Genomic DNA, 20386 nt, shown 5'->3' with positions numbered 1-20386 from the left:
ATAAAGAAAGAAGCATTTGATTTTTTTTTTTATTAAGAACATCAGAAAGTAAACAACAAGTCAAAGAAAGTTGTCGAGTTGTTTGCAAACGAGATGCAAAACCAACTTTTATTTCATTGGTGAAAATGCACTATACGAATGGCAGTACTGGAGTATCCGCACGTTCCCTGATCCTCTAATTTTTGTGAGCAGTGTATATTGTGTCTGATTGTTTGCTTTTTAAAATGTTGCTGTGGTGAATTATCTTTAATATATATCCTGTAAGTAGGAGTATATGTGCATATTTGTTTGTACAGTGTATTTGAAAAGCTGGAATTGCTGGGTGAAGAGGTGTGTACATTTTTGTTGGTTTTTTTTTTTTTTTTTTTTGTATTTTTCTGGGGAGAGACAGACAGACTCCCGCATGCGCCCGGCCGGGATCCACCCGGCACGCCCACCAGGGGGCGATGCTCTGCCCCTTCGGGGCATAGCTCTGTCGTGACCAGAGCCACTCCAGCGCCTGGGGCAGAGGCCAAGGAGCCATCCCCAGCGCCCGGGCCATCTTTGCTCCAATGGAGCCTCGGCTGCGGGAGGGGAAGAGAGAGACAGAGAGGAAGGAGGTGGGGGGGTGGAGAAGCAGATGTGCGCTTCTCCTGTGTGCCCTGGCCGGGAATCGAACCCAGGACCCCCGCATGCCAGGCCGACACTCTATCACTGAGCCAACCGGCCAGGGCCTACTTTTTTGTTTTTGATAGATATTGACACTATTGATTATGAAAGTTCTTGTTTTTCATTTGATGCTAATGCAACAATGTCACATCTATCTTTCTTGATATCATTTTCATTAATTTAGTGTTATTCAGCTTTTATCTTTTTTATGTTTACCTTTGAAGTTACTTTTTAAGGATGCCCATGAAAATTAACACTTGCTAGACATTGTAATCATTATCTTTTTTTTTTTTTTTTTTTTGTATTTTTTCTGAAGTGAGAAGTGGGGAGGCAGAGAGACAGACTGCTTCATGCACCTGACTGGGATCCACCTGGTATGCCCATTAGGGGGTGATGCTCTGTCCATCTAGGGCATTGCTCTGTTGCAACCAGAGCCATTCTAGTGCCTAAGGCGAGGCCATGGAGCCATTCTCAGCACCTGGGCCAACTTTGCTCCAGCGGAGCTTTGGTGGGAGGGAAAGAGAGAGATAGAGAGGGGGAAGGGTAGAGAAGCAGATGGACTTTTCTCCTGTGTGACCTGGCTGGGAATCGAGCCTAGGACTTCCACACACTGGGCCGACACTCTACCACTGAGCCAACCCACCAGGGCCTGTATTCATTATCTTTTTTTATTTATACAAATTGAGAATATTAGATTTTATTTAAATTCTTTTCTTTATATTTAAGGTAATTAAGTTGTAATTATTTTAGTGAGCTGTTCTTTTTTTAAAAATTATTTTATTGATAGAGAGAGAAGCATCAGCTTGTTGTTCCACTTAGTTCCATGGAGTTTGTGCACTCATTGGTGTTCTTAGATTGGGTACTCATTGATTGCTTCTCGTATGTGCCCAGACTGGGGATTGAACCCATGACCTCAGTGTGCTGGGACAATGCTCTTATCTATTGAACCACCAGCCAGGGCCTACTGAGCTGCTCTAATGTCATATGTTTTACTGATTCAGGAGGAAGAGTGTCCACCAAGAGATGACTTCAGTGATGCAGACCAGCTCAGAGTGGGTAATGATGGGATTTTCATGCTGGCGTTTTTCAGTAAGTAACTTTTCATTGCTAAACTTTTTTTTTTGCATATGTATTATCTATGTGTATTTAAAATAACAGACAGTGAAGAAATGCAAATATTGTTAGCATGTGTCTACCTGTTTAAAGTGTAGATTGTTCCTGATACTAACTGTGATCATATGTTACAATACAAATCCTAGAATTTATTAAACACTCGTCAGACAACTATGTATTGTAGTCATCATGGTAGATACTGGCTGTATGGAGAGATACATGCATGTTTAAGCTGTTTGTGGTTTTGTTTGAGAAATGCTTCATGTCCGTTCAGTACAGTAGGAGCATGTAGAATTAAACTAGAAATTCTGCCTTTGAGGGAGAGAACTTTCATTTGAGTGTCTTCAAACCAGAAGAGACATTGGAAAAGGAAATATTCTGGGCAGCTAGAACAATGTGATTTGAGACACAGAAGTTTGAAAGTATAAGTTTTATTTGGAGAGAATGAGTTAGAAGCCCAGAAACCTAAGTTACATTTTGTAACATCCTGCAAAATTCTTAACTTAATATTTGACTTATAAAGTAGACTTAAAATATTTGAGGAAAGACAGTGTTATAGTCTTTATTATTTCATTTCCTAATTGGCACATTGTAAACTTACTAAGATTAGGAAACTGAATAAACTGTTTAAATGCTAAAATTAGTTTTAGAAAGTTATGATTCCTGTAAGTAAATTTACTAGTCTGTGATATAATTAATTTCTGCCCACAACTGAGTTAAATGATCAAATTTTCATACCTTCTCTGATAGAAAGTGAATTTAATTCATTTTAGTTCATGATTTATTTTGATAATAAAACCAAAGTATACCACATTTAACTTTAAAAATAGAATGTACATACTTTCTGAATTGAATTACTTTTGAGTCTGGAAAATCACTGACTTCCCCATTTTGAAATGGTTTCTTGCTTCCTTTTATTTCATCTTCTGAAGAATAGAAGTAGATAACCATTCAGAAATGAGTAGGTGAATGGGCAGTTATACTTTTTCTCTTAAAATTTACTAAATTATATTCAGGTTGGTACCAGCTAATGTAATGCAATATGTAAACCTTGTGCTTAGTTATAATTTTTAGTTAAGTACTGTGTTAGAGATACTATGCAGAGGCTATGAATGTTTTTACTGTTACTAGTGAACCTTGCTTTTTCCCTTAGGTTTAGTTCAGCTGATAACCCTATGTATTGATAGCACAGTCCCCTCATGTTTTGATTACAAGTCATGTAAACATTAATTCCTTAATTAGAAAAGAATTTAAATGTACTGTTTGTAACATAAATCCCTGTTTCTTAGGAATAAAACCATGTTATTTGACATCATCTAATTATTTGACTCAGAGCTTAGTTACATCTCCATTTTTGTAGTTCACTAACCCCTATTACCTTTTTTTAGTTATTTTTTTAGATTTTCAAACATTTTGCTAATGTAATAGTTTATAAATGCATGAAAATCTAGACATTTTATTGACTTTATTTTTGTCCAGTGGTGGTATATTAATGGATATTATTTACATTTAATATATTTAATGTAAATGATCTTATACTACATTTTTACCGAATTATATTTATACAGTTTATAATTTTGTACTATTTTATATCCTACAAATATTGCACTAATTATAAGAGTAAAATTATAAGTTATTTTAATCTTTATTTCATTATATACAAGAGCTTGAGTTACTTGCTTGAATGAGCATAGATTTGTTTGTGTTCACTACCACCTAGTGGCTGTTCTGCAGATTGCAATTTGCTGCATTTCCATACTCCTTAAACTGTCTAGAACTGTTGTCTACATTCTTTTTTATTGTCTATTTCTAAGGTTCAGAAATAGATTTTCTTTTTTATTTTCTTTTATTTTTATTTAGAAAATTGAATTTAACAGGGTGACATTGGTCAACAAGAGTACATAGATTTTGGGCGAACATCTCTACATCATTTGGACAGTCGATTATGTTGTGTACCCCTCACCCAAAGTCAAATCATCCTCTGTCACCTTATGTTTGTCCCTCTTTATACTCTTCCCTCAACCCCTTCCCGCCCTCCACCCTCCTCTTCCCCCTCTCCATGGTAACCACTTCACTATCTATGTCCATGAGTCTCAATTTTGTATCCCTCCTATGTGTGAAATCATACAGTTTTTAGCTTTTTCTGATTTACTTATTTCACTCAGTATAATGTTAACAAGGTCCAAGATTTTCTTTAATGTGGTTTGTAACTTAAACACTTCAGGTTACATAAGTTGCATAAATCTATTATAACATTTCAGTTAAAACTTTTTGTTGGTTTCTTACTTCCTTTGTTTACATCTAAATATGGTTAGATAATTATATTTTCATGTTCAGAAAATATAAAGAAATGTATATATCCTCTGATAATGTTTTAGCTTCACATAATCCCTTGAAGTGTCACTGCAAATTGCCTGTTATATGCCTAACCTGCCTATCTCTGATCTTATATTTAACAAGTTTTCTCTCTAAAAGAAGGGAAGTCAGTTATTTAGCAGTTAAAAACTAGAAATTAAGATTTTTTTCACTGGATAATTGACAGTCAGTAAAAATGGTCCTGAACTCTAGTACTTAAAAATATAATAGGCTCTATCTAGAAAATTTTTTCTTCTAAGGTTAAACCTTTATGTTATGTTTGAATTTTCACATCAGTGAGCTTAGTAATAATTACCTGCATTATTTCCACAGTAGAGTTGAGGATCACATAAAGAGATATTAAATTAATTAAAAGAATTAGGCCCTGGCTGGGTGGCTCAATGAACAGAGGCACCGTCCCGGTGGGCAGAGGTGGTGGGTTCTATCGCTGGTCAGGGCATGTAGGAGAAGCAGGCAGTGAGTGCACAACTAAATGGAACAACTAAGTGGGAGAACGAGTCGATACTTGTTTCTCTCTCTCAAATCAATGGAAAATTAAAAAAGAATTAGAAGAGAGTTTTGAAATTTGAATTCTGACTTGTAAGAAATTACCAAACTGCCAAGGAATGGGAAATGAAGAAGACCTAGGAAGAGGATAAGAATTTTATCTGAAGGAAATAGCAGCTTGGCCATCCAAAGTGGAAATGCTCTTCTCACAAGGAGATACCAGAAGACTGAAAGTAGCCCCCATTCTCCGGGGCACCCAAAAAACTAGCCTGTATTGTCTGCACGATTATAGGGGGTATTGGGAGGGAAGAAGTAGGAGAGGGAAATGAAGGACATCCCTGTGGAACTTTACAAAGGACGGAAAATGGGGGTGGCGGGAGACAGAAATCCGCACAGTTGTAAAGGTTTTGTTAAGTGTCTTTGCCTTCCCTTCTGAAGAAATGAAAGTACGTGTGAATAAGCCATTCCATCCCATTCTCAGCATCCCATTCCAGTCCTCAGGGCAAAGGAAGGCAGCATCAGAGGTGCAATACAGAAAGGAGACTTGATCACCCCCCCCCAAAAAAAAAGAAATGACCAAACTGTCTTCCAAAGTGGCTGTACTGTTCTGCATTCCTGCCAGCAGTGTGTGAGAGTTCCTGTCTGATTCTCATCAGCATTTAGTATTGACATTACAAAAATAAAAAAGACATTCCGGTAGGTGTGTGATGGTATGTCACTGTGGTTTTAACTTGTATTTCCCTAACAATTAATGATGTCTGATATTGAGCATCTTTACTCAGTAAGTGTTTTTGAGCACCTCCCATGGACAAGTCATAAAAGTTACAATTATTAAAGGGTTTGTCTAAGTATCACACTTGTTGAAAAATAGTACATTGATGATTTGTTCTGTGCATGCAAACCTGTGTTTTTATATATCTTCTAGATGGCATCACATATTGTAAGTGAATCCAGAAAGGGAACTTTTAAAAATTGTAACTCTATCTTAAAAAACTCATGATATTTGTGAAGTATTAAATTTTATTGAATTTTTTTTATTTACCAAAAAAATCATTTTTATTTAATTCTTTATACTTTAGTGGAAATGTCTTAAGACTAATGTATTGTTAGCATCATGTCTTTCTTAATGGCTGATAGTTTAAACAGAGAGCCTAAGGATAAGACAGATTTGTCCCTGTGTAGTTCAGAATTAAGTATAGTATAATTGATTATTCTTTGGGAACTTACTATCTTGGAAACCTGGTGCATTTATATGTAATGAGAATATTTCTTTGATCAAAAAATTAATAAGTTCTCTATAAGTGTATGCATACTTATCTATGATATTCACTTGTTTCTGTTTCTTTAGATTTTATTTATTAATTTTTGGAGAGGTGGGGAGAGAGAGGAGAGTGAGAAAGGGGGGGGGGGAGAAGCAGGAAGCATTTACTCATAGTAGTTGCTTCCTGTATGTGCCTTGACCAGGCAAGCCCAGGGATTTGAACCGGCAACCTCAGCGTTTCAGGCTGACGCTTTATCCACTGCGCCACTACAGGTCAGGCTCATTTGTTTATTTTCAAAGCAAGTATCAAGGGTTTTTTTTATATTTAAAGTGTTTTATTTTGAAATTCTTTAAAACTTGAGAAAAAGTTGTAAAAATAGTACAGTTCCCATGTAACTTTTATCCAGTTTTTTCAAGTCTTAACATTTTATGTAACTTTTAGTCCAATAATCGACATTTGGAAATTAATGTTAATGAATTACTAACTAGTTACAGGTGTTACTCACAGTTTGCCAGCTGTCTCAGTAATGTCCTTTTCTGATCCAGAGTCTAGTCCAGGATTGCATATTGCTTTCAGTGACCTCGACTCCTTTGTCTACTTGAATCTGGAATAGTTTCTTAATCTTTCTTTTGTTTCTTATGACTGCTTCTTTTGAAGAACACTGGTTAGTTGTTTTGTAGAATGTCTCTCCATTTGGGTTTATCTGTTTCCTCATGATTAGATTCAGGTTATGCATTTTCTCGCTCGCTCTCTCTTTGCAAAAATACCACAGGAATGATGTGTCCTTCTCAGTGCATTGTATCAGGAGGGAATTGTGTCCTTCTACTGGTGACACTGGCTCTCACCAGGTTAAGATGATGTCTGCCAGCTCTCTTCACTATAGAGTTACTGCTTTCCCTTTTTTTTAATAAGTATTTGATGGCTACTGAAAATTTAAAAATATAGCCTTTCTATTTAATGCGTAAACTATAGTGTATAATATTACTTTCTAGGTTATCCTGTTAATCTTTGGGGGTAAGTGGGAGGTATAGATGGTAAAAAGAAACTGGATGTAGGGACTTCAATACTTTAATCCCAGATATACCACTTACTTGCTTTATGACATATTTAGCTTAACTGTTATGTCTTAATTTGTCCTTCTGTACAGTGGAATTATTTTGACCTTACAACTCTTAAAAAGTTAATGTGAGGAATGAAAATGGACAAAATGTCATAAAGTATAGAGTTCTATTAAGTGAAGGTGGTGATAGTGTTCTTCCCCATCCTTACCTGGGAATTCACCTTTCAGTTATAATAAGTAGTATGATTTAAAGTGATTGGTGGCCTTCTTTCAAACGTTGTTATGTTATTACCCTGTCCGAACCTGCCTGATTTGCTTTTTACAAAGAAGAGCACTCTGAAGGTGAACATGCAGAAGTGTAGTGGAGTATCACTAAGCATTCTTTACCAACTTTCTGAGTTCCTTGCCTCGCTTCCCTGCTGCTTCCTTCCCCAAATCTTACCTAAGAAACATAGGCTCTGTAAGCTTGTTGCTTCATTGGGTTTCATCTTGAGCCTTGCTATATAGGGAATAAGTAGCTGTATACCATTTTTTTTTTTAAAGCGTGATACACATAGGGAGGGAGAGAGAATGAGAAGCATCAACTCATAGTTGCAGCACCTTAGTTCATTGATTGCTTTCTTATATGTGCCTTGACCGGGGGTGGGGGGGCTCCAGCTGAGCCAGTGACTCAAGCCAGCAAGCCCTTGCTTAATCCAGCGACCTTGGGCTTCAAGCCAGCGACTATGGGGTCATGTCTATGATCCCATGCTCAAGCCCGCAACCCCACGCTCAAGCTGGTTAGCCCACACTCAAGCCTGATAAGCCCATGCTCAAGTTAGATGAGCCCATGCTCCGGTCGGCAACCTCGGGGTTTCGAACCTGGGTTCTCAGTGTCCCAGACCGATGCTTTATCCACTGTGCCGCTGCCTGGCCCGGTATTGTGGTCATATACCTTTTAAGCTTCCTTATTTTACCCTATGTTTCCTGGGGAACATGGCATGAATGAAGTAAAGTTGAAAGAAAAGTACTATTTTCTTTCCTAGGCATGTATAATATAATGTATAATATAGGTTCTCCTGCCTCTACTACATGTTGTTTCTTTTATGGACTTTATAGATTTATAGTTTAGTGTACTCTGATTAAATTCTTTTTCTTTTCTTTCTTTCTTTCTTTCTTTCTTTCTTTCTTTCTTTCTTTCTTTCTTTCTTTCTTTCTTTCTTTTTTTTTTTTTTTACCAACTCTGACATGTCATAGAGGATCTAGAATTGAATCTAGAAATGATTCTGCCCTTAAAGATCTATTCTGCTTTACTTTCTATCCTATAGGTTAAGGGGCATAAAAAGTGAATCTGTCGATTCTCAAGTGGTCATCAGCTTCACTGTTTTCCCAGTGCTTAAATCAGTTAAAGATGATTCAGTTATGCATTTGTTTGTTTGGTCTGCCATGACAAAAGATCGCAGACTAGATGGCTTACAGATGGAAATTAATTTTCTCTGAGATTTGGAGGCTGGAAGTTCTAGATCTGGGTGCCAGAAAATTTGGTTTCTGGTGCAGATTCTCTTTCTGGCTTGCAGGTAGCTATCTTTTTGATGTGTCCTCATATGGCCTGTCCTCTACATGTATGTGAAGAGAGAACTCTAGTGTTTCTTTCCTCTTCCTGTATAGACACCAGTCCTGGCAGATTAGGGCTCTACCCCAATGACCTCATTTAATCTTGATTACCACCCTGAAGCTCCTGTCTCTAAGTACATTTATATTTGGGGTTAGGGCTTCAACCTATAAATTTCGAAGGGGTCACAATTCAGTCTGTAACATATAGTAGCACCTGGGCACAGCTTGTAGGCATTCATACAACTGGCAGAGAGCAGAAAGAAAACATGATGGCTCAGTAAATACTTTGTGTCCTTTTGGATTTTGTTCCTAGTGTGGGTGCAATGATATGTATAATAAATAGTATTGGAAAGGCTGATTTGAAGAAATTAACTGGATAGTGTTTGAGTATGTACTCAAAGGTAAAAAATATACTTTTGGAATATTTTACTGTTTTGGATTTTCTCCATCAGAGCTTCCTATGTTTTAACAACGTGGCCTGCTTACAAAACGATAGCATGTTTACAGCACACCGGGAAAAAGGCAGACGGTGCCGGGGCTGGTGGCAGCCTGTCTGCTCTGCTGCACACCTCACCTGCCTGTCCTGAGGCCCCAGGAGAGAGACATCCCATCCTGTCACTAACATATGTGGCATAGCAGTTGGGAATCTCTGCTGCTATTCGTTGGTATAAACTCTTTATTTTAAATATATGTAAAATTATTTTTTGATTTGCTGTTTTATTTTCCCCTACAGCTAACACAAATAGTGTAGCTATGTTTAATAGAATATTCTATGATGATGGAAATATTCTATATCTCTACTGTCTGATAATGTGATAGGTACAAGCCGCACGTGACTCTTGAGCACTTACTTGGAATGTGGCTGGTGCAATGGAGGAACTAAAATTTTAATTTTATTTAGTTTTAATTCATTTAAATTTAAATAACCTCCTTTATAGAGGAGGATGAGTTCTTGTGGCTCAAGGAAGAAGCAGTGTGGCTAATTGCATTGGGTAGCACAGATGTGGAGGATAGAAAAATACTGATCAATATCTAGGCTTAAAAAAGAAAAAGTAGGAAGTTAAGCAAGCTTTATTTCAATAGTGTCTTCTGAAATTTTTTTCTACAGAAAGGATAGGACCTACTCTGTAAGGTGAAGAGATCATTTTGTACAGATAGGTATTAATGATAGCTAACACTTCAACAGTTACCATGTGCCGAGTTCTGTAGTGTGCTAAGCTCTTTACATTCATTATCTCACTTAATCCTCTTTATCAACCTTGTGAAGTAGGTGCTTACAGTTCAGAGAACTGTGGCTCATAGAAGTCAGCAGTGAATCCAAGGTCAACTCAAATATAAGTCTCCTATTTCAGAATGTGTTCTGTTACACTGTATAATACAGTTTTCCATACGTGATCAAGAAAGCTGAGACTTTTCAGAAAGCGTTAGGAAGGAAGAAATTGCTAGAGTAGGGAAACTGTTTCAAAGAAATAGCTATTTAAATTTATCCTAATATGTACTTCTTTGTTTTGAGTATTCTGAAAAATCACAATTTGACTAGGTAGTTGACTTTGTGTTAATTGTTGATATCTAGGGTAAGAGGATGGGCACTGAACAGAACCAAACCTACGCTCAGTCAGATTGGTTTTTAGTTTTATTATAATTACTGTTACTATTTTGATAATGTTGACATCTTGGCCACAAGTAGGGTACTCTACTTTTATCTCAAGGACCTATGTCAGAATGGTTTCAGCTACAAGTAATAGAAAACCATTACTCAACTGTTTTTAAATCATCAGGAGGCTATCTCACAAGGCAGGAAACCTGTGGATGAGCCATGTGAAGGCACAGAAAGTAGCCGTGTTGTGGTTTGGCTTTCCTTTGCTTTTCTTCACTTTCCCCCACTTTGAGTGAGGGTTTAATCCTCAGGCTGATAGCAGGATTCCAGCAGCAGTTCCAGGTAGTATGTCCAAACATCCAGAGGACGTGGGGGCCATTTCTTCTTTTTATATGAAAGTAGGCAATTCTGTAATCAATCTCTGTGTATCCATCACCCAGCTTCAGCAGTGACCAATTTAAAGCCAGTTAGTCCTTCACCTGCATTCCATTCTCCCACCTCTTGCTGTGTTTTTAAGAATCAGGGAATGTTTCTCCAAAGTACTATTTATTTAAAAAATTATTGGACAGGAGTTCTAGTCTCTTGTGATTTTCCCCAGAGTACTTGGGACTGACCTTGTGGCTAAATGAGGCTTCCAGCTTTGCTGGAAGAGTCGGAAGTAGCGGGTGCGTTGCAGGTGAGGGTAAAATAGGTTCTGTTAGAGAGCGGAAGAGGCAGTGAACAGTATCTGTTCTGGGAACCTTCTTTCATCATACATTTTGAATACTGGCTGACTGCTTGGGTTAGGCTTCTTGGGTAATATCACATGGAAACTACATTGTGACCTGGTTTTTATCTGGTTGCTTTAAAGATGTTTCACCCGTTGGTGATAAGCTTTAAGGAATTGAATCCTATTGATCAGAGTGACTAGAAAGCAAGCTTAATCATTTGTTAATGCCTAATAAATAACTGACATTTACAAAGGTAAATTATCTATAAAAAAGACTTAATTGGTCCAGAGTTAAAAAAGAAAGAGAACTGCTATTCCCAGTGAACAATGAAGTATTGTTAATATCAAGTCTCTTAATGTTTCCAAAGTATGATTTTTAAAAGAACTGTTTCTCTTGTTTTTAGTGGCATTTATTTTCAACTGGCTTGGATTTTGTTTATCCTTCTGTATCACCAATACCATAGCCGGAAGGTATGGCGCCATCTGTGGATTTGGTCTTTCATTGATCAAATGGATCCTTATTGTCAGGGTGAGTGTCTTGATAACCTCTATAACTTTTGTCTTTAAAATTAAAATATATGAGATTTCCCATATGGTTCAGTGTTCATTTTATGCATATGAATTCAATTATTTTGAGACTTCTAAATTTAGTTATTACTGATCTCTGAGGTGTGAACATTTATAACTATATTTATATGAGAACTTATTAGTACAGTAGTTCCCACTTACTTGTTGTTTTGCTTTCTATGTATTGTGCTGACTATGGTGAGCTATGGTCCAAAAGTATTATATGGAAAATTTCAGATACCTGTGTTTTGAGAGAGGGAGGGAGAGAGAGAGAAAACATTCATATGACTTTTACTATAATATATTGTTATAATTATTCTATTTTATTACTATTGTTAATCTCTTTCTGTGCCTAATTTATAAATTAAACTTTATCATGAGTATGTTATGTAGGAAAAAACATAGTATATGTAGGGTCCAGTACTATCTACAGTTTCGGGCATCCACTGGAGGTCTTAGGACACATCCCTGATGATAAGGAGGGGACTACTGTATATAGAAAAGAGCTTTGAAAGCAGAAAAACTTGAATGGATCTCATCTTTTTTTGTATCAAGTTTGATCACTGAGACTATTTAGTTTCCCTTTAAAATATCTTTACTGAGTTAAAGTTAATGTTATACCTTAGTATATCTTGATGACATAAGAAAAATATTTTTTAAATCTTTTGTATCACTTTGTAAAGTGTATGATTGTCTAACCACTATGCTGTACACTGGAAATTAATACAAAATTTTATATATATATATAAAATTAATTTTTGTGTGTGACAGAGAGGGGGGGACAGATCGGGACAGACAGAGATGAGAAGCATCAATTCTTTGTTGCGGCACTTTAGTTGTTTATTGATTGCTCTCTCATATGTGCCTTTACCAGGGGGTGGTGGTTACAGCAGAGTGAGTGACCCCTTGCTCAAGCCAGCGACCTTGGGGTTATTTCTGTGATCCCACACTCAAGCTAGTGAGACTGTGCTGAAGCTAGTGACCTTGGGGTTTTGAACCTGGGTCCTCTGTATCCTAGTCCGATGCTCTGTCCACTGCAGCACCACCTGGTCAGGCTACAAAATAATATTGAATATAGACTGTAATTGAAAAATAAAATTTAAAATATATTTTAAATGAAATAATAATATATAGCTGCCATTCATTGAGTACTTTTATGTTCCAGGCATAATTTGTTTACACTGAATTCATTAATTTTATTAGTGCTTCTGGTGACAATCCAACCATTTTATTAATGATGAAACTAAGAATAAAGAGTCTCTAATAGCTTGCTTAATGTTCTACAGTTTGTGGATTAGAATCTAGCTTGTTCTTTTTATTTTTTTTATTTGTTTATTTTTTGTATTTTTCTGAAGTGAGAAGCAGGGAGGCAGACAGACTGACTCCCACATGTGCCTGACCAGGATCTACCGGGCATGCCCACCAGGGGGCAATGCTCTGCTCATCTGGGCTGCTGCTCCGTTGCAACTAGAGCCATTCTAGAACCTGAATTGGAAGCCATGGAGCCATCCATAGCGCCCAGGCCAACTTTGCTCCAGTGGAGCCTTGGCTGTGGAGGAGAAGAGAGAGATAGAGAGGAAGGAGAGAGGGAAGGGTGAAGAAGCAGATGGGCGCCTCTCCTATGTGCCCTGGCTGGGAATTGAACCTGGGATTTCCACATGCCGGGCCAATGCTCTATCACTGAGCCAACCGGCCAGGGCCTATTTTTATTTTTTTTAAGTGAGAGGAGGGGAGATAGTGAGACAGACTCCCACGTGTGTCCCGGCTGGGATCCAACTGGCAACTCTATATAAGGCTCAAGTACTGAGCTATTTTTAGCACCTGAGGCTGATGTACTTGGACCAAGCAAGCCATCCTCGGCACCTGGGGCCATGTTTGAACCAGTCAAACCACTGGCTGCAGGAGGTGGAAGAGGAAGAGAAGGAGAGAGGGGGTGGGAGAGAAGCAAATGTTGCTTCTCTTGTGTGCCCTGACTGGGAATTGAACCTGAAACATCCATACACCAGGCCGACACTCTTATCTACTGAGTCACCAGCCAGGGCCATTCTTTTTTTTTTTTTTGTATTTTTCTGAAGCTGGAAACAGGGAGAGACAGTCAGACAGACTCCCGCATGCGCCCGACCGGGATCCACCCGGCACGCCCACCAGAGGCTACGCTCTGCCCACTAGGGGGCGATGCTCTGCCCCTCCGGGGCGTTGCTCTGCCACGACCAGAGCCACTCCAGCGCCTGGGGCAGAAGCCAAGGAGCCATCCCCAACCCGGGCCATCTTTGCTACAATGGAGCCTTGGCTGTGGGAGGGGAAGAGAGAAACAGAGAGGAAGGGGGGGCGTGGAGAAGCAAATGGGCGCCTCTCCTATGTGCCCTGGCTGGGAATCGAACCCGGGTCCCCTGCACCCCAGGCCAACGCTCTACCGCTGAGCCAACCGGCCAGGGCCAGGGCCAGGACCACTCTCCTTTAATTAAAAAAAAATTTTTTTCCAATTAGAGTTAACATACAATATTAGTTTTAGGTTTACACCCCAGTGATTAGACATTGTATACCGTATTTTTCGCTCCATAAGACGTACCTAACCATAAGACACACCTAGGGTTTTAAAGAGGAAAAAAAAAAATTTCTGAATCAAACTGTGTTACAATATTTAATAAATACCATATTTTTCACTCCATAAGATGCACGGGCATTTTTTCCTCCACTTTTGGGGGGAAAAGTGTGTCTTATGGAGCGAAAAATATATAAATCTCAGACACATCTAATACCATATGTAGTTATTAGGATATTATTGATTATATTCCCTATGCTGTACTTTACATCCCTAAGACTGTTCTGTAATAACCAATTTGTACTCCTTAACCCCTTCACCTTGTTCACCCATCCCCCAACCCCCTTCCATTTGGCAGCCATCAAAATGTTCTCTGTACCTACAAGTTTGTTTGTACTGCTTGTTCGGGTTTTTTTTTTTCAAGATTCAATTGTTGGTAGATATGTATTTATTGCCTTTTTATTGTTCATATCCATTATATTTTATTGTTCATATCATATTTTTTACCCATTTTTCTCCTTAAAGAAGACCCTTTAACATTTCATATAATACTGGTGGTGAACTTCTTTAGCTTTTTCTTGTCTGGGAAGCTCTCTCTCTCTGTCTTTTAATTTTAAATGATAGCTTTGCTTCGGAGAGTAATCTTGGTTGTAAGTCCTTGCTTTTCATCACTTTGAATATCTCTTGCCAGTCCCTTCTGACCTGCAGAGTTTTTGTTGAGAAGTCAGCTGACAGTCTTATGGGAGCTCCCTTGTAGATAACGAACTGCTTTTCTCTTACTGCTTTGTCTTTCCGCTTTCACGTTTTAGTGATGATGTGTCTTGGTGTAGGCCTCTGGGTTCATCTTGTTTAAGATGCTGTGCTTCCTGGACTTGCATATCTATTTCCTTCACCAGGTTAGGGATGTTTTCTGTCATTTTTTCACATAGGTTTTTAATTTCTTGCTCTCGCACCCCCATGATGCGACTGTTGGTATGCTTGAAATTGTCCCAGAGGCTTCTTACACTATCTTCATTTTTTTTAAAATTCCTTTTTCTTTTTACTGTTCTGATTGGGTGTTTTTTTCTTCCTTATATTCTAAAATCACTGTTTTGATTCTCAGTTTCATCTACTCTACTGTTAATTCGCTGTGAATTATTCTTTATTTCAGTTGTATATCTTTTATTTCTTCTGACTGGTTCTTTTATAGTTTCCATTTTTTATGCTGTTGAAGTTCTTTCTAAGTTCATCTACTCTTTGGAGTTCATTGAGCATCCTTATAACCAGTGTTTTGAATTCTGCATCTAGGAGACTGCGTGTTATCCATTTTGTGTAGTTCTTTTTCAGGAGCTTCATTCTGTTCTTTCATTTGGGACACGTTTCTTTGTCTCCTCATTTTGGCAGCCTCCCTGTGTTTGTTTCTATGTATAAGGTAGAGCTGCTGCATTTCTGGGCCTGGTAGAGTGGGCTAATGTAGCAAGTGTCCCATAGGGTCCAGTGACACAGCCTCCTCATTCACGGAAGCTGGGTACTCCAAGTGTGCCACTTCCCCCCTCATATGGGCTGTGTACACCCTTCTGTTGTGGTTGATCCTTGATCGCGTTGATACCTCAATGGGAAGGATTTACCCCCAGGTCAGTTGGCTGCGAGGACTGGCTGTGACCTTTGTGAAGGATCATCTGTGTAGTGCCCACCCCACAGAGCAGGACTTATTTCCGCGGAGTTCTGATGCCCACTGAGTTTGCCCCTTGAGTGTGTCACTGGTAGAGGTGGTTGGGTGGTGCTTCAGCGTGGTCTGAAGTTATCCACCAGATACATTGGCTCTGGGGCCTCTCAGGAGGTGTAGGCCAAGGTCATTCACTGCCTGTGTTCTGCATGGGGCCACCCAGCATAAGCTACAAAATGATCTGCAGGTGCTACTAGTTGTGCTGGGCTTGGTGGTACCCAGAAGAGGCCACGTTGTGAACCAAGACCTGTTGCCACTAGTGCTGGGCCTGGGGCCACTTAACAAGAGGTATGGTTCAGGCCTAGGCCAGATGCTACCTTTTTGAGAGATTTTAGGAAAGCCAGCAGCATGTGCCAAGACAGGCTATTTATATGGAAAAACCACTGGAAACAGCTTGGATAGGCCCATATGTTGGGTGAGGGGGAATGGGGTACAGGGGAGATGGAGACAGTAATAGCCAAGTTGATGGAGACTCAGGTATGGTGCCTGCCTGCCGACTCTGGAAGATGGGCTCAGAAGAGGGACAGTGGCCTCTGCCAACACTTCTCACTGGGAAAAACGTCCGTTGTCCTGATGCCAGGCAATTCAGTTTCTCCCCATATGTCCCTGGTGCCTTTCAAGCTGCTGCCCCAGTAGTGGAGTTCAGAGTGAGTCCTTGGGTAGGCACTTTAAGAGGAATAGCCTGGGACTCTAGCAGCCCTCTGTTTTCCTCAGCCTCAATCCCTACTGGTTTTTACAGCCAGAAGTTATGGAGACTTCTCTTCCCAGCACTGGGACCTTGGGCGGGGGGGCATGGTGTGGGACTTTGACCCCCTCAGTCCTCAGGGCGGGCCTCTGTAGTCACGATATTCCTCCCAATTTTTAACCGCCACACGTGAGTATGGGACCAGCCTGTTCCGCATCTCCACCCCTCCTACCAGTCTCCATGTGGCTTCTTCTTTGTATCTTCAGTTGTAGGACTTCACTTCTGCTAGATTCCAGGAGGTTCTGAATGACGGCTGTTCTGTAGTTTAGTTGCAGTTTTGATGTGGTTGTGGGAGGATGTGAGTTCTACATTTTCTAGCTTGTTCTCAATTCAGTGCCTGTTCTCCTAATTCTGTACTGCCTCTGTACCATGACTTTTATTATAATACTCCAAGCAATAAATTCCCCTTGGAGGTCAGTGCTGAGAGAAAGATTTTCTCCTAAAAGCTTGGGTGTTTCCTTTTATTAGACAATACATGATTTATAAATCCTACTGCTGTTTTCTTGTTTCTGAGTTGCCATGAACCTCAGATTTAGTATATCTTTAGCCCAAGATTCTGATATTTCTGCCTAAGGTTTTTGATATTTTTATTGTATTTTTTAAAATGCATGTGTTTTATTAAAAACAAGTCTTTTTGAAAATAAGATGTAAACAAAATGCTAATGTTATATTAATAAAATAAAATCAGATAAATTCTTGTTAGTTAATTTGTTTCCCAAAATTTGATTTCTGCTGCCTGTGTTGGGCCCATCAACGTGATTTATTTATTTATTTTTAAAACAACAGCTTGGCTCAGCCCTATAATTTTTAGTATTTTAAAACATTTTTCATAGCTCAATAATGAGCTCAAAAGCTTAGTATCTTTTTATGATAGTGAATCTTTCTCTTTGACTTAAAGGTGAAGGTAATTATATTCTTCACTTGGGAGTAAGTAAAGAATATAGCTTTAGGTAAATATTTTGGGTAAAGAATGATATTGTTCTGATTTTCTGGTTACCTCTTGCTATGTAACGTTATATATTAAATATATTAAATTTAGAGAGTTAAAAATGTATTGCTTTGGTTTATTTCTTTTTCTTCTTATAGCCTATAAAATCTATTTGAAAACTTTTTATTTCTAATTATTAATCACTTGATTAAAAGTAGTGTAGTGCAGTCCTACTTTACAAGCTATGTTTTCCCCAATTTTCTAGTTCTTCCTTCCTTCACTGTACGTATTTTAAAGGTGTTGAATGGTGTATGTGAGATTTGCATGTTTAGTGGTACTAGGAAATTTTTAATCTTTGAAATTTCTAAAAGTCTAAACTGATATCATGGTTCATTTATAAATTATAAGTACTTCCTTTAAAAATACTTAAAAGGCTTTAAAAAACAGACTTACATAATCGTTAGTAGATAGCTTTTCTCAGTATCATTATTTACAATTTGTTAGCATTTTATTTAGGCATTTATGGAAATTACCAGTGGATATTTGGAAATAACTACCTATAAAGTTAGAAATGGATACTTTTAATTAATGTCAGATTTGAGGACAAGTCTGCATTGAACACAATTATATTTAGTTCAATCAGATTCAGTTTGGTGACCAATAGAAACGGAGTAAATATAACAAGATAAAATTTAGTAGTTTTAGAGTCGATTATTTATTAAACACTTTTAGAAAGCAGTTATTTGAAGCATTGCTCAGGAGCTAAAAGATAACAGGAAAGAATTACCTTGCAGTAGCTCTCAAGAAAATTAGATTGACTTTAAGAAAAACTTTAAAATAATAAATCTTGATGAGTAGAGTCTAATGAAGGAAAAGTGCCTGTGTCCAGTATCATCAAACCTGCCTTCCATCTACCTGTTTATATTCTCATTTCACAGAGAATATAAAACTGCCTACCATGGCCACTAATAAGAACTGCTGAAATGCCATTTCAAGGCTCATGTAGCTGTTCTCAGCTCACTGTTGGGAACTGAAACTGGAGCATCAGAAAATAAAAAGACTCTTATGAGTTGGGGGTCTTCATTTGCCTAGTATTCTTAGCAAGGATTAACTGTAGGGGGTGTACAGAAGGTCAAAAGCTCTTCTTTTTATTCAATTATGTTGCATACCCACCACCCAAAGTCAGATTGTCCTCTGTCACCTTCTATCTTGTTTTCTTTGTGCCCCTCCCCACCCCCTATCCCTCTCCCATTCCCCCCTCCCCCCCGTAACCACCACACTCTTATAAATGTCTCTTAGTTTCACTATTATGTCCCACCTACGTATGGAATAATACAGTTCCTGTTTTTTTCTGATTTACTTATTTCGCTTCGTATCATGTTATCAAGATCCCACCATTTTGCTGTAAATGTTCCGATGTCATCATTTCTTATGGCTGAGTAGTATTCCATAGTGTATATGTGCCACGTCTTTATCCAGTCATCTATTGATGGGCTTTTTGGTTGTTTCCATGTCCTGGCCACTGTGAACAATGCTGCAATAAACATGGGGCTGCATGTGTCTTTACGTATCAATGTTTCTGAGTTTTTGGGATATATACCCAGTAGAGGGATTGCTGGGTCATAAGGTAGTTCTATTTTCAGTTTTTTGAGGAACCACCATACTTTCTTCCATAATGGTTGTACTACTTTACATTCCCACCAACAGTGTATGAGGGTTCCTTTTTCTCCACAGCCTCTCCAACATTTGCTGTTACCTGACTTGCTAATAAACAGCTAATCGAACAGGTGTGAGGTGGTATCTCATTGCCGTTTTGATTTGCATTTCTCTAATAGCTAAAGAAGATGAGCATCTTTTCATATATCTGTTGGCCAGTTGTATTTCTTCCTGGGAGAAGTGTCTATTCATATCCTCTTCCCATTTTTTTATTGGATTGTTTGTTTGTTTGTTGTTGAGTTTTATGAGTTCTTTGTATATTTTGGATATTAGGCCCTTATCTGAGCTGTCGTTTGAAAAAATCATTTCCCATTTAGTTGGCTTTCTGTTTATTTTGTTATCAGTTTCTCTTGCTGAGCAAAAACTTCTTAGTCTGATGTAGTCCCATTCATTAATTTTTGCCTTCACTTCTCTTGCCATTGGAGTCAAATTCATAAAATGCTCTTTAAACCCAGGTCCCTGAGTTGAGTACCTATGTCTTCTTCTATGTACTTAATTGTTTCAGGTCTTATGTTTAGATCTTTGATCCATTTTGAGTTAATTTTTGTACAGGGGGAGAGACTGTAGTCCAGTTTCATTCTTTTGCATGTGGCTTTCCAGTTTTCCCAGCACCATTTATTGAAGAGGCTTTCTTTTCTCCATTGTGTGTTGTTGGCCCCTTTATCAAAAATTATTTGACTATATATATGTGGTTTTATTTCTGGACTTTCTATTCTGTTCCATTGGTCTGAGTGTCTATTTTTCTGCCAATACCATGCTGTTTTGATTGTCGTGGCCCTATAATAGAGTTTGAAGTCAGGTATTGAAATGCCCCCAGCTTCATTCTTTTTCTTTAGGATTGCTTTGGCTATTCGGGGTTTTTTATAGTTCCAATAAATCTGATGATTTTTTGCTCTATTTCTTTAAAAAATGTCATTGGAAGTTTGATGGGAATTGCATTAAATTTGTATATTGCTTTGGGTAATATAGCCATCTTGATTATATTTATTCTTCCTAGCCAAGAACAAGGTATATTCTTCCATCTCATTATATCTTTTTCGATTTCCCTTAACAATGGTTTATAGTTTTCATTATATAAGTCCTTTACATTCTTTGTTATGTTTATTCCTAAGTATTTTATTTTTTTTGTTGCAATCGTGAAGGGGATTATTCTTTTGAGTTCCTTCTCAGTTGTTTCATTGTTGGCATATAGAAAGGCTATTGACTTCTGTATGTTAATTTTGTATCCTGCGACCTTACTGTATTGGCTTATTGTTTCTAATAGTCTTTTTGTGGATTCTTTGGGGTTTTCGATGTATAGTATCATATCATCTGCAAAAAGTGATACCTTTACTTCTTC

At 38.2% G+C, this 20386-nt stretch overlaps 1 protein-coding gene across 1 annotated transcript in view; it reads left to right on the top strand.

Moving 5' to 3' along the window:
* NDFIP2 (Nedd4 family interacting protein 2) overlaps positions 1-20386 on the top strand; it is an 86878-nt gene that overhangs the window by 53947 nt on the left and 12545 nt on the right. Inside the window, exons 4-5 of the mRNA XM_066380696.1 lie at positions 1650-1737; positions 11249-11373. Coding sequence (XP_066236793.1) covers positions 1650-1737; positions 11249-11373 — 213 coding nt within the window. The remainder of the gene's footprint in view (positions 1-1649; positions 1738-11248; positions 11374-20386) is intronic.

Source organism: Saccopteryx leptura, chromosome 4, assembly GCF_036850995.1.
Source record: "Saccopteryx leptura isolate mSacLep1 chromosome 4, mSacLep1_pri_phased_curated, whole genome shotgun sequence".
Classification (NCBI taxonomy): Eukaryota; Metazoa; Chordata; class Mammalia; order Chiroptera; family Emballonuridae; genus Saccopteryx; species Saccopteryx leptura.
Note: the sequence above shows the minus strand (reverse complement) of the source record. Positions and strands in the feature narration are given on the sequence as shown.